At 37.7% G+C, this 15,275-nt stretch overlaps 1 protein-coding gene across 3 annotated transcripts in view; it reads left to right on the top strand.

Annotated features, from left to right (window-relative positions):
- cadm2a (cell adhesion molecule 2a) overlaps nt 1–15,275 on the top strand; it is a 200,248-nt gene that overhangs the window by 128,028 nt on the left and 56,945 nt on the right. For 2 of the 3 annotated variants that reach the window (XM_034889185.1, XM_034889183.1), the window contains exon 2: nt 3,706–3,732. The exons of the other annotated variant lie outside the window; for it this stretch is intronic. In XM_034889185.1, coding sequence (XP_034745076.1) covers nt 3,706–3,732 — 27 coding nt within the window. The remainder of the gene's footprint in view (nt 1–3,705; nt 3,733–15,275) is intronic. 3 annotated transcript variants of the gene reach the window in all.

Here is a 15,275-nt window from a genome sequence, read left to right as displayed (position 1 = left end):
ATAAGCTTCAAGTAAGGTTTAGGTTAGTACTACTAAAACTTTTGTAATTTAAATGTAATACAATACCATTTTCAACTTGCAGGACAAATGTCCGTGGGTTTTTCACCTTCAGTTCTATTTTTTAAAGCTACAAGTAGTGTATTTGACCACTAGGGGGCAGAAAAAGAATTTTTTTTAAACCAACTAGACTCAACACAATCAGCTCAATGTTGGCAAACAACTGTTGCCCAGCCAACAGAGCAACGTTCACCACCTGAATGTACAGCGAATCAATATTGCTGCTGATGTTCTGCTGATGGTTCCTCTAGTTTGGTCCAGTAACCCTAGTAATTGAAACAACAGTCCAATGAACCAAAAGATTTCAAATAGTAGTGTATTAATCCTTAGTGTTGCTACACTTTGACATTATAGGAAATTGCATTTTATATTATATCTTGACAGAGTTTCAAATACATTTAAAAAAAAATCCTAGAAATAATACAGTACATAACAGTACAGTATAAAAAAAACAGTGATGCTAGTAATAGAAAAATGGTCGAGATTATACTGTAATGCTGAATACTTTTGTTCTTTTAGTAACCTTTTAAAAAAAATAGTTTTTTTATAAACTCTTTACTTGACATGTGACAATGGAAAAGGAGGGATCAAAGGCAAATGTATAAAGTAAAATGATGCACTGTATGGAAAAAAATAGCTACATTTAATACCATTCAGGTGCCAGTATTTGTCCAATCAGGAGTTTTGAGAGCATGTGAGAGGTCACCATTGTATAATAAAGTGGGAATACTCTGCTCATGGTATGGCAAAATGGCAGAATGAGAGAGTGGAATGAAAAGTGTTTTATTCAATTTCAGCTTGCCAGGACTTTCTGAACTGTTGTGTTGGTTGCCTGGTAACTGTAATACTCGGATATACAAGAGCGTGGTGAATAAGACTGCTTGTCTTCGCTGCTTGTGTTCTTCTTTCACTCCCTCCCTATAGATATGTGTGTGTGTATACTATATATATATATATATATATATATATATATATATATATATATATATATATATATATATGTGTGTGTGTATGCTGTTATTGTTAAGTGAATGGCTATAAAACCATATAATGAGATTTTTTTTCATGGGTATTGACTGGAAGAGATCACAGAGCCACAGTTGTGACAGGGAACTCATACCCTGACAGCAGGGATGAAAGGCAGGTATAGAGCGAGGTCAGACTTTGCTGAGCGAATATTTCACACAGCCATCAGTCTCATGTAGAAGGCAGTGTTGGTAGAGAAGTGACATCCGCTGCCCTGTTTCTCTTTCAGCTTCTCTCCCTCTTGACCAGTGACACAGCAGCAAGGTGTGATACTTTCACCGCCTGCCTGTGTTTGTGCATTTGTTTGTAAGAGAGTAATAGTGTAGCTTTTTATGCATTTTTTTGTATTTTGTTCCTTTCATTTGCCCCTTGGGGTGTGCCACTTTTTTATGTTTATTTATCTCAGGTGCATTGGTCAGGGATAATGTACACTTAAAATACATACAAGTAAAACTGTGCCAGAAGAACAAATAATCTATCAATAATACATATAGATATGGCTCTATACAATAATAGTTGATTATAATGCTAAAAGACAAAAACAAGAACAGTTGGGTGTGATCAACACAAATACACACCCTCAACTGAACTGTCAGAACAGATAACAAACAGATAACAAGCAACATATTATTTTCCTAAATATACAATAGTGAAACAGACACACAGGCAGAGCACAAAAAAGCACTTCTCCTTAACGGGACAATGCATTCGCCTCTCGCTACACTCCATGTTGATCTGCAAGCAGTCGGTGCTGTGCTCACAAACTGGCTTAATCCAGGAGGAGCTAGACCATGTAAGATTTTATACATAAAACATATATCTGTATATGTTATCATATCTTTGCAACATACAAGTTTATATTTTTGTTTAAATATGATTTAGAATCTCTAGAGTTTGTTTGTATATGGAGTGTAGTAGTTTGAGAGACATTTGTAAGCTTCTGACCAGGTTGTCAAACAATAAGTGATCATCGAGTGCATGTACATCATCGCATCCTTTATTGATATGCAGCTTCAGACATATCTAAAATTTGGCAGGTTGTACTTAATACGATTACAAACCTGGGCAATTTAAAAGTGAGATTGCCATAAATGTGAATGCCAAGGTATTTACAATATTTACAATGTAGTAAATTGTAATCGACTTTTGGATTTACTAAAAATACTGTGCTGCTTAAATCAGGAAATGTGTGCAAATTGAGTGAAAATTCACTGAAAGATCACAGGAAATGAGCCGTCCCTCTCTTTCAGTTTCTCAATTCTTCACTCTAACACTGTCTATCTTGCACCTTGGCAAACTATCGAATAACGCGAACAAAACACAATCATCTCCATCAGCTACTGAAAATTGGCTATCAGGATTTGATGTCTCTGAAATATAAACAAAACAATATGTATGTGAGATGCCAAAGACTGGCTTATAGCTCTAGGCAGGCTTTCAGGATTTTGCTCCCTCCCTGACAATACATTTCAATCTTTTTACAGTATATTTATCAGCCAAAATGAAGAATTCTATATTTATTGTGTACAGGGAGAGTGAGTTATTAATCTCTAATTGAAAAGAAAGCACAATATTTTTTTTAACCTGCAGACTCGCCATCTGCGGTTATATTCTCTTTGTTCTTCCTCTCATCTTCTCTTTTAGGCGCTGTCTCTTAGAGCTGTACAGGTTTGCAGGCTCACTGGAGGCATTCCAATAGATCCATCAATTTGGCAAAGCAGTGTGTGTGAAGCATAAGAGTCATTCCTTCGGGATAAACACGCTGATACACAGACGCACACTTGGCGCTAATAGACAATCTATTTTGTTTATTTGGCTCTTTTCTGTGTTTTTACCTGCAGGAAGTCTCAGAGGTGAGACTCTTGTTGTTGGTCAGGTTGTCTGTGTTGTGCTTCCCTTTGTTTTTGTACATATCGGCCTATATGGTTTGCACCGAGCTGCTCATTGAAGCCTTCCGTGGCGTATTCTTTGCTAGACAACAGTCCTGTCTGTTCTTCTCCTCTCTGATTACAGTGCTGTCAATCACAACCTAATATGATGATGCACCAGTGTCTGCATTCATGACTGTAGCCCTAAGAGCGTGCACATACACACACACACAAACACACACACACACACACACACACAGACAAATGAGTACTCTCTTTAAGTAAAAGCAAAGCCATACAGTCATTAGCTGAAAACAAGATAAGCAAGTGTAAAATGTTCATAAAGTCTGTAATTTCCAATAGAAATCTAATGACCCAGAGCACTCACTAATTAAGAATGGGATATATAGAGTATGCCCATATCCGTATGGGCCTTGCAAGCTCATTAAAAAGCAACAAGCTTCCTTGCCTGATCCAGATGATATGACACAACTAATTAAAAGGTGCAACACTGTAAGGTCTCAATTTGCAGTTGAGTGAAATCGAGACATTCTCTTTCAGGGTTTCACCACTCGTGATTGACATTCAAGATAAAGACAAGGCTGTTTCTGCATAAATGCAACAGATAAACTGTTCTTCATACAGTTATTTAATTAGTTGCTCTGTCTTTTGTCTTTGTTTTTTCCCCTCTGTTTTCTGGCATCTGCCTCTCTTCCTGTCCATCCAATCCCTCTTGTCTACTTGGGGACTGCAGTGATGGCTTCAAAAGGCAAAGCTCGAGGTGAGTGGTGGCTGCATTTCTCTGCTGTGCCTCTAACTCAGCCTTACATGCCAAGCCTTAGTGGAACAGAATGTACTTCTTATTTTTTATTATTTTTATAATTGACTGATACCTAGTCAACATGCACATGGGTATTTTTGTAAACAGGGTTTTTTCCTCCTTTGTTCTAAAAAAAAAAGTCCTGTCCAACAGCTTTAACAAAATCCAAGTGGGTTTTAAAATGGTAGTACAAGTACAACATAAAGCTCATCTCATGTTCATCTATAGTTTTTTTTCTTCATATTTGCGTGTTAATTATTTAAGCTCATAGAGATAGATAAGTGTTCAACTGTTTGATATTGCCCTTTACCATTACCAGGCACTGGAGAGGTGGCAGTAAATTACAGTGATCAAACATATTCTACATAATTCCCTGTGTATTCCCTGTGTCTGCAAAATGACAGTGAGAATGGATTATAGATCAGAGAGACAGAGAGGAGAGGCACAGTGTTTATTTGAGTGGAGATAACCTGATTAATTTAGCTGCGTGCTTCAGTAAATATGCCTCTCAAAACTAAGGATTTAGTCAGCCATAAATATAATCTAATTCTGTTTAGTTAACATACTTGGCTAATGATTATAGAAACACGGCCCTTGAATACAGTCACATTTCTGAGCTGAGAGGTGATAATAAGTCAAAAGAAAGGATAGACATTAGCTCAGAGAGGCATACCTAACAAATTTGGGATTGGCAATATGTACACATAGGATTGTATTATCACAAAATTGTTGGAATGCAGTATTTTTAGCTATTGGTGGAATTAATAAAGTAGTTTTAAGTAAAATAGTATGTTAAACAATCCAAATCTGAGCCGAGCATGAAAATAAAAAGTAGAACATGTAAACATTATATGTATAAATGTAAATGTGTTGGAGTGCAAATAATTAGAATAATAGCACCACCTGTAACCAGCTTGATCTGAAGTGGCCATATATATATATATATATATAATCCAGTCAGCGGATAAAAATGTGTACAGTAAATGCTCTTTCCAGTTACTTTATGTTTTCAGAAAATCTATACTCTTTCTCCACATGTTCACCCAGCGGAGTCAACAGTGTTCTCCTGGGAAGATTCACCACACTCTCTGCCTTTGTTTGTTGTTCATGAGGACTCTCCACCATCTTTCCCAGGAGACCTGTGTTTTAATAAGTGGCTTTCACTTGAGAGAATGTAAATCATAGTGGGTAGCTGGCCTTCTGTTTATTAACCGCAGTTGTCTGCTAAATAAATGATAAAACTTGTGCTTTTGTACAAAACAGTAAATCATTCTGCATTTTAAGCTTGCAGGAAGGTTTGTAGTTTTTGCCTATTGTGGAGTGATAGATTTGTATATTGCTCATGGGAAAATCCTTGCAGTACTGTCTCCATTTACCTCCTCCTCCCAGTAGTAACAGTAGTACAGTAACAACAGCATCAACATAACATTTTCCCTCACACTTTATTTAGCTTGTCTACTTGCAGGGTCTGATCTCCATCTCTCCGGGCCAACATCCAGCCGCATGTGTTTGACCGAAAGATCTCCATCTCATTCACTGTTGACCCTCCTCTCTTTAAAGGCCACTCTTACCTGGCTATCATCCATTTCTATCTAACTGTGACAGTATAGGAAATAGAGCCCGACCGATATTATTGGCCGATAATTCCGATCTATCAGTATCAACATTTATAATTGCCGATTTAAAAGAAATAAACAAAATTTAAATATTTATTCATCTGAATCATTTATAATGACAAATAAATGATTCTGATAAATTAATATTAAAAAAATAAAAACAGATTCTCAAACATGTTATGAGCGTTGCATAGTTTGTCCACCAGAAGGCGCTCTACAACGTCCCTGTTGGCAACACAGATTTTTATTTTGTTTTTGTTAATGTGTTTTTGTTCAAAGGACTTTAAGTTTCATGTCTTAAGTTTGTATTTTTATTTATCAGACCTTCAATATATTTTGTTGTTCCTCTGTTCTGTTGTGACAATGAACAAATTGTTATCATATTATTTTAGTGAGAACTCATAAATAACTACAAATAACTAATGTAAGGAAAATCTGTTTATGTTTAGCAACGCGTTTCTGGATTATTATTTTTTTTTAATTATAGTTGCCAATATATTGGCATATCCGATTTTTAAATAACCAAATTTTTGTGTCGGTATCGGCCTTAAAAATCCTTTATCGGTCGGGCTCTAATAGGAAATCCATTGCACTCTTAAGAGGGGAAAAGAGAATGTGTAGATCAGAGTCAAGCACATGTCCCCTCCTATCTCTCTCACCATTATAATGAGGCTATTGGTAGGAAAACATAACAAGCCAGATAAGATTCATGCTGATCAGTGGGCAGATAAAGGCTAATTTCACCTCAAAGCACCAGTTCATCAGCTTGTGTGTGCCTGGGAGAGCAAGAGAGCTGTATGTGTCTGAAGGACTGAGTGACTGGTTAAAGCCGCAGGAGGTAGAATTTAAAGTAGAGTATGACCTCTTCCTGGAGCTCTCCCTTTGCCGGTCTTTCTAGCCCCTCCCTTCAGGCGACTGCACTGGCTTCATGCAGTAACCTTTATGAGTGTGAATGATTCATTTCATCCAGATGGCATGCTGTTATATAGTGACAATTCTATGAGCGTGACCGTCCCGTTTTCTTTGTAAAGCCCTTTGAGATGACATATTGTGATTCAACGCTTTAGTTAATTAAGTTTTAATTAGCAGCAGCAATGACTAGAGTTAGCCAAATGGCTAAACCACCAGGTAGTCTGCCGCGTTTATGTTTTGTCTCACAACACCTATGGTGTCTCCTAGTTGGGTTGGCAGCAGTAGGCCGTGCCACAGCTTAGTCTCCTTCTGAATAAGGAGACTGCTGTGGCTCCATGAGAGGAAACGTAAACATGACAAACAAGCCTGTGTTTGTGCTAGGCTAACGGCTAACCCAAGCAGACCATCTCTCCCAACTGTTTTCACAGCAAATGTCTAATCTCCGGACAATAAACTAGATTACTTTTGTACACAGTTTGATTCATATATGTACTATATGCATTAATTACAATGCAGTCTCTTATCTAATAGGTTAGCCTTGAATTAACTGCAGTCCTTAGCCTTTGGCTGCGGTAAACAAAACTTTTGCCAAAAGTCACGTACACGTGCATTTGCATTGGCAGAACAGCAAATAGGAATGCTCTCTCTAAATCTCTAAAATGACCCGCGATTGGCCAGTCTCCTTTGACGCTAGATTTACTAAAGCCGGAAAACTAAAGCCAAGGAGTACATCCAAAAGTCTTTTCTCAGACCACTTGAATTACAATATGCTGATATGTGAATCTTCCTTCACCAGCTTTAAAGGTGCCTGTTGCATGAATTATTTTGGAAATGTACATATAGTAGTATAGCTGATTACTGAATACAGAGCATACGATTAATTAAACCTGTGACTGCACTATTATTATTTTTTATTGATGGAAGATTAAATCAGGGTTATTTCAAGAAAATGTGACAACATAATGGCTTTCCTGTCAGGAATCAGGAATGCAAATGGGTATGAGGTGCTCATTAAACACAACACACAGATATACCGTATGGCACCTGTACAGGGTGTGTGTGTGTGTGTGTGTGTGTGTGTGTGTGTGTGTGTCTGTGTGTGTGTGTGTGTGTGTGTGTGTGTGTGTGTGCGTGTGCGCGTGTGTGTGTGTGTGTGCGTGTGCGCGTGTGTGTGTGTGTGTGCGTGCGTGCGTTAGAACTGTCAGGCTTCCTCTAAAATATCATTCGAATTTCATTTGTTATTTTTTAATATTCAAATAATATTTGAATATTTAATGCTCAAATGCACCCTGTTAAATATGTACGACACTACTTTGGCGTATGCATTGTCAATGCCACTGTAAGCATGAGGTTGTTACACGTTCTGTCAACATGAAGGACTTCTATGATCAGCCTGGGCTTGAAGGGAACCTACATCATGACACATTGCGTTTCTGGCACGCCGCTCTCTGTTTACATTATATTCCACCGCGAGCACACAGCGATAACAGAAATCAACAGAGAACTCTGTAATGAAACATGATCTGTAGTGTAGTGTAGTGTACTAGCGTAGCTAGTGAAGAGGCTCTGTTGTTAAGGGTAACAGTTCTCGGTTAGCACAATGACATCATGTTAGCCAAAACGACTTGTCATATTAAAGTAAAGTAACAATAGTGTTAGCCACAATGCTAACAACATTGATAACTAAGCCAAACGGTGCTGCCACTCCTATTTTAGTGATTTACAAGCAACATGTTTCTAGCAGATTGTCACGTTACTGAGAATACAGCTATTAGAAGGGAAACCATGAAGTTGATGCAAAGTCTGACAGCTGTAGGGCAGCAAACAATAACTTTAGCTGTCTCTAAAAGCTCCCAGCTAAGCTCCTGTGACTTGCGACACAGTTAGGAAACCAGCACGAGCTAACTATTGATAACATATGCACGTTGGCTCTGTGGTGGTCATGGATTTTAACACTAGAAGTGCCAGAATTCTATGACTATTGGAATTGCAGTGAACTGTCATTTTGATCGCCAGATTCCAAACTCTATAATCTCTCTTGATAAATAACTTATTGTGATAGGATTGCATGAATTGTTATAGGATATCTTAAGAAAAACAAAATTACACCAAAATCCACATTTTAACTAGTTAAATTATACATTTGTGAAGTAGGCCTAATAGGCTACTTGTTTCAATAATTCATGGCGTGATGTGTCTGTGTCTTGAACCTGAATCTAAGCATTTTTATTTATAGTCAATGTTGATAAGACCATTTATTGTCCAAGTGTGGTACCAGGGGTCAGTTAAACTCTCCTACGTGGTATGTGAAAAGTTTTTACATTTGTTTATTTAAATTATCATGATTTTTTCAACAAATATTATTTTTATTTCAAATTTAAAATATTACTTTGACTACATTCTTATTTAATGAATTGTGCAATGTTTAAAGCTATAGTGCTTAACATTTTGAAATTAATGAACATCATGCGCGGTCATGGAAAGCTTGTATCACGTGGGTGTACCGACAGTTTTGTTGTTATTACTCTGAATTCTTCATCAGGGCAAAAACTACACATGTAGCTTTAAATAATCAAAACGTGTTGTCTTTTGTCCATAGATACAATGTAAGTGTGAAACACCTCACTTCGCACTTCTCTTGATATGTGTGTGTTTGTTCTGAACTTCACTTCACTTCAAATTAGCTCAATCACTTCAAGTTATCTTGATTTTACTTTGATTTTTTGGTTGTGGTACAGTTATTTGAAGCTAATTGAATGGATGTCAGTAACATAGTTTTAGGCATTCTGTGTTAAGATGGTGCAAATTTTTAATACATGTATAATATCTCTCTAATACAGTTCTCTTGTGTTTTTTGTTCACATAACTAAGACTATAGAAGTGTAATAAAACAACATACATGGAAGGATCACCAGTACAGCAGTGATCCTCTCATGGGTTCCTTGGCTTAAAATCCTCTGCGTGAACCTCTGCGTGTTGGAGTTGTGGGGTTGTCACACATCACTGTATTTTAGCCTATGTTTGTCAAATTGGTACTATTAAGATTATACTAAATAAGCTTTTAGCAACGTGATAATTCCCAGGAAAGAGTTCTGTGACATCGTTTGAGGTATTTTGGATTTTTATTTGTGGACTTTGAAGATATTTTGATATTAGAGTTTCTCAAATGATGTACTCAGCATAGGCATCGATTTCGGTGGGGACGGCGTACCTATCAGATTTTATTGTGGGTCATTTTGTACCCAGCGTTTTTTTTAACCTCAAGAAATAAAAAGTTTATAACATATATAATTATTGACCACCAGATGCCAACAAATCCACAGAAATCTCTATCTCCACAAGGGCAGACACAGCCGTTCTGCTGCGTTGGCTACACGCTTCTCTGATCACTGTCTGTCGGGACATTCTTATCGTGAAAAAGTTTAACTTCACGCTCACCAAGTTTCTCATGGCTATATCTTTTCATGAACACTTGAACCGAAATCCAACCATTCTAGAAGTGAGCTCAAATTAACGTTTACTTCTTCATTGGCGCCTATTGCGAGGAAAAGGCTTAACGTGGTTTAATGTACCTAAACAATGATCAGTGATTACCAGATTTCTCTCTCATACTGCATAACCAAAATTGGGCGATGATTGATCGTTGTTTAGGTACATTAAATCATGTGAACCTTTTTCACGTTATGACTTTTAAAGCCCATGAGAACTGTGGAGAGTCAACCCACAGCTGCCCTGTTAAAAATGTGAAGCAGAACGGCTTAATGTCACATAACATCCATAATAATTGGACTTTGTGTTTGATCTTTTGACAGTTGTTGTTTTTTCAGTGGTTATGAGGAGCAATATGAGAGAGAAATTTGGTGATCATTTATCCTTGTGTACGTTAAACCACGTTAGGTTTTTCCTTAGCTCTAATGTCAATTAACATAATAGTTGGACTTTTTTAGCGGTTATGAGGATCAATATGAGTGAGACGTTTGGTGATTAATGCTTAGGTACTCATTTACAATAGTAAGCTACAGGACAGCGTCTTTCAAAACATGACCTGCACAAAAGAGAAAAAAATGAACGTGTCATTGTACCCAGCACTTCTGGAAATTCACTTCCAAATGCGTATCTGTCCCCAGCACATTTCAAACCAAACTGACGCTGGTAGTCATGCTGGGATAGACCAGTCTAAGCTTCGCTTTGAGACGAGATCTTCAGTGTCAACTCTGCCCTGGCTGGAAGTTGTGGTAAAAGACGATTGCAGCTTGACACCCGAGCCAGATGATAAGAGCTGTTTTTAAAACTAGCGCTTTCTGTTCACTGATTCTTGCAGATCTTCCCTGGGGCGAAAAGCGTTTCCCCTGATCACTGTTAAATGAACAGTATCTGTCAACACATCACCAAACATTAGAAAATCACACTACAGCATGTTGATTTGGGGAATTTGAGAGTTTTTGGTGGCAGCAATGATTAGTCTGATTTCCCTTGTGAATGCCACCCTAGTCTGCTATCATTCCACCTTCACCCAAAATCCGAAAAACCCGAAATCAAGAAAATGAATTGCTTTCTCTGATAAAAAAAAGTCGAGCACATTTCTCATCCACATCAGTTTGAGAATATTTGAGAATGTCCTTTGCCACTATAAATCTGATATCCCTGACCTTATGCTTTTATGACATTTAATTTACAAAAAATACTAAGCCAGCAGCCAGCGTGTGTATGACTGGTAATTATATTTGATCCTATACTGTACGTAGTCAAAGCTCTGCCTTCTGTGTCCTTGTAGCACTGAAAATAGACCAGATGAGACTTGAATTTTGCTTTTATGCAAATTGGAAATAACATTTTAAGCACACTAAGAAATGCACTTATACCTACTTACAGTTGATGTATAAATCAGGGCAGCATAATTTAAATGCCTGTCTCCCACATGTCTGTTGACCATATAAGAGAGTGTGAGAAACAAGTTGGCTAGAAGGAAGCATTTTAAATATTATTATTTTTCGCACTTCAGTTGTTTACTCTGTCCATCCTTCCTTGATTTCACTTATCTGTCATAATATGTACATTTTGTCCTTACCCTAACTCACCTTTCCTCTTAGCTTTTTCTGCTTGCTTTTGCCAGCTGGAAGGAAGCGATGTATGGAGTCTTTATGAAGGCCAGATTTACCTCCGTTATAAAACCATGATATTTCTGCCCTTGGCTCAGAAAGTAAAGTGAGACCATGGCCATTCTGGACTTAGCAAGCTTGAACTCAGGCAGCTTACACACATAGAATGTGCAGAGTTTTATATCTCTGCCCTTTAACTTGATCTGGCTGAGTCAAGGGCAGGAATACTGGGCAAATGATGGGAAGTGTGTCTGGCTACCAATTTCAATAAGCTTTTCATAAATTATTATATAGGATATGTAGTTTTTCCTCAGCAACAAAAAAACGAAACTGCTCTGTGTTCTGGCATGTTTGTTTCTTGTAGTGCTTTGCAGACACAAGAAGGTGCTATCATAGGAAAAATTCTCCCTGGATTTTTTTTCATCACTATATTACCGTCTGTTAACACCTTTCACACCCCCAGATGCAACTAGAAACACCCTCCCTCAAATCTCAAAAACAAGCCAAAAGATATCATTCTCCCCTCTGACAGCTCATGATTCCTACCAAACTGTCACTCCACGCCATGCTTAAACAACACCTATCTCCATCGAGAAGTAGGTGATATTTTGTTGATCTGACTTCAGTTGTTAAATTGGACGTCAGTTTTGTGATGGCAGCACCAACAGCTGCCCAGTCTAATTACTGTATGTAAATGACAACAGCACTGCCACAGCCAGCCTCTCTGGTGCCAGATAATTAATTTCATATCTGCAGATCAGAAATGACTGTCCTGAGGTGGTTGTACACCAGTGCTGAATACAAAGGTAGCTCCACCCTCTGCAGGGGTTGCATTCAATTTGCTCACAGCAGCGGTCGTATCACTGTCAAAAGAGCAAGTTTAGATGAGGAAAGGTACACACACACACACACACAAATACACTCAAACACACACGCACACACAGAAAAAAACATGCAATTCATTCATAAATAAAGTACCAGAAAGGACCCAATTTATTGCTATTTGCATATTAATGATGTGATTTATTTGAATATTTCTTAACTCATAGAGTTCAGTTTATTAAAGGTCACTAAACTTAAAAAAAAGTGTCATTACACATCATTACCTATTCTCCCAGCATGGTGTCTATGAACGGAATATATTACACGTACATCTATACATCCTGTGAATTGTTAGTTATCAGCTAGTTGCAGCATGAATTGATATTCAGATGGTATGTCCAAACTGTTTATTTGAGTTTTGTCATATGCAAATGCATTTATCCTTAGATATATGGAAGTTAAGTATAGTATTTTCACTTGGCAATAAAGGCAACCTAAATGTAACTGTATCCCCATTCCTAACAAAACCGCCTTAAATTCTAATAATTTTGTTTAATTTTGCACTTCTTTAGCACAACATATTGTGATTGCAGAAGACTAACTTAGTTAATGGATGGCTTGCTCAAACTTGAGGTTGACGTGTAATCACCTTTTCCTCTGCTTTGAAAAGAAACAGAAACTGTAAGTGGCAGTACTGCAACCCCCTTTGCTTTCATGTTTAAAAAGACACATACTGTATCTAGTTCTGTCTCACTGGCAAAAAAAAGAAATGTCACAGAGACACGCAATGTAATTTTAATGTGAATAGTGGAAGCTCCTTTTTCAGGTGTAATAGTGTAATGAAATGTGGATGAATCCTATTTGAGATGCACTGTGAATTCCGGATGAATATTGATAAGAAAAAAAAAAAGACTGTGTATAACATGTTCCCGAGAAAAAGAAGAGTTTGTGTGAAAAATGTCACAGTGGGAGGAAGAGGCCCCGAGCGAGAGTAGGGAGTGATGATGCTCTTGTCTAGCTTCTGTTCCAGGAAGTTACTGACAACATTTTGTGTTCCATATTATCAGCAAAAATTGGTCCTTGCCCAGAACAACAACAAAAAATCCTGCTTCGAAGTCAGTACATTTGTGTTTTCAACATTTTGCTGTTGCTCTAGACCAGGGAGTTGGTTGTTTTCTTTCTCAAGGACGCTGTGACAGGATACATGGCTGGTTGATGAATTCACACCAGCTCTTGAGATGATCAAATTCTCGACCTTGTACAGTCTCTCCAATCACTGGGCCACCCTGGTCCCTGACACTCTGAGAATCACTCAGTCTGAGAAGCTGATGTATCCAGCTGTGTAACCACCTGTCTAACCATACAGACATTTACTTGTCATGGCAAAGCTGTCATGTTATCTTCTGAATCTCATTCGGGATTGTCTGAGGGGAATGTCTGTGTGTCACTTGAGGTTGTGTTTAACACTTGATTATTTCTATATGATAAAAACAACAGCATATATTTATAATGGGGTGGGGTTTAGAGGAGAATTATTTTTCTGCCACAAGGCACCGTTTTGTCATTGATTATATGCCACTTTGCAACACACAACAGATACCTTATTTATTGATATTAATTGATTTCTATATTGATTAATCCAAAACCAAAGATTCTTTTATACCTTAAAATAATGTTTCCAAAATTGTTTCAGTGGTTCATTAACCACTGTTCATATAAGACATAAGAATAATGGTGATGGTAACAATAATGGACAATTCCGCTTCCAACCTGTAGGGGGACCAAAGAGGAAAAGCGCTTTGGTGACTACTGTAATGGTTTTGGTTGACGAGTAGCTAATACTAATGCTTGGTCTGTTACGTTAGCTAAATCTTGGTGGGTAACATAAGATTACGACATTGTTCAACAAGCTCAGTTTATTTTTTGTATGATCACAAATTCATCAGTAAAATTTGCCTGTATAGATAGATGACTAATCTAATGGTAATTTAGCCAGCTAGCACACCCCTGTCTGTCTGCCTCTGTCTCCCGGTGCTGCGAGGCTTCAGTTGAGATGAGCGCCCTCAACAGCCCCGGGGACATATCCACCCAGCACCCAGCCTAACAGCAGTTTACTGAACCGTCTTAACAGTAAGCTAAATTTACCAGACAAAACATGGATAAGGCACCAAAAAGACTAATACTAACATTGGATTGGATCTGGATGGGAAGGACAACTCTGGGAGTTGGAAGGGGTCAAGATTCTGCCTTCTCACTCTGCGTTTTGTGGATCTGATTGTTGTGATTTTGGTTTCACATTGCATATAGTTACAACCGTAATTTATAACACTTTTTTGTGTTTACCTTGGGTTTAAACATGTTTTAAAAACATTAGTAATAATATTAATAATGTTTGCAGGATACTTCTATTGTATTGCAACTTGGTTCTTGGTTGGTTCAAACCCAGAGGTTAGAATGGGATCATGCAATAGGATTATGACCCAAACTGTCCTTTCTAAACATAATTTACAATTTGCATAATGTTGTCCCACCTTTTTTGGTTAATCCTTTACCTTCTCTGTTTCCTTTAGGATTTCTTTTTAGCACGCCCCGAACCCCGCGGCAAAATGTTTTACGTTTGAAATGAAACTGACACTTTGTTGCAAGAAATATATTTATCCACCTCTATTCACACACAGTGATGCATATTTTCAGTTGTGAAGAACTGAATGTTTTGAGGAACTGAGGACGATGAGTTGACAAAAAAATGACAAGAGCTGTTCGTTTCATAGTCAAATTGGAAGAAAGGGAATGTTTTGACAATAAACTACATCTACACAGTATGTGGAGTTAAACTGGACGGGCCCAATACCCTCAGAATAGTTCTGCAGGACAATTTAACACTAGAAGTGCCGGGATTCCATAACTACTAGAACTGCCGTGAGCGGTCATTTTGACCGCCAGATTCCAAATACTATAATCTGTCATGATAAATAGCTACCTAATTGCAATATTAATGCAGGTATTGTGTTAGGATACCTTTGGAAAAACGAAATAATACCAAAATGTACAATTT

This window comes from Etheostoma cragini, chromosome 13 (assembly GCF_013103735.1).
Source record: "Etheostoma cragini isolate CJK2018 chromosome 13, CSU_Ecrag_1.0, whole genome shotgun sequence".
Classification (NCBI taxonomy): Eukaryota; Metazoa; Chordata; class Actinopteri; order Perciformes; family Percidae; genus Etheostoma; species Etheostoma cragini.
Note: the sequence above shows the minus strand (reverse complement) of the source record. Positions and strands in the feature narration are given on the sequence as shown.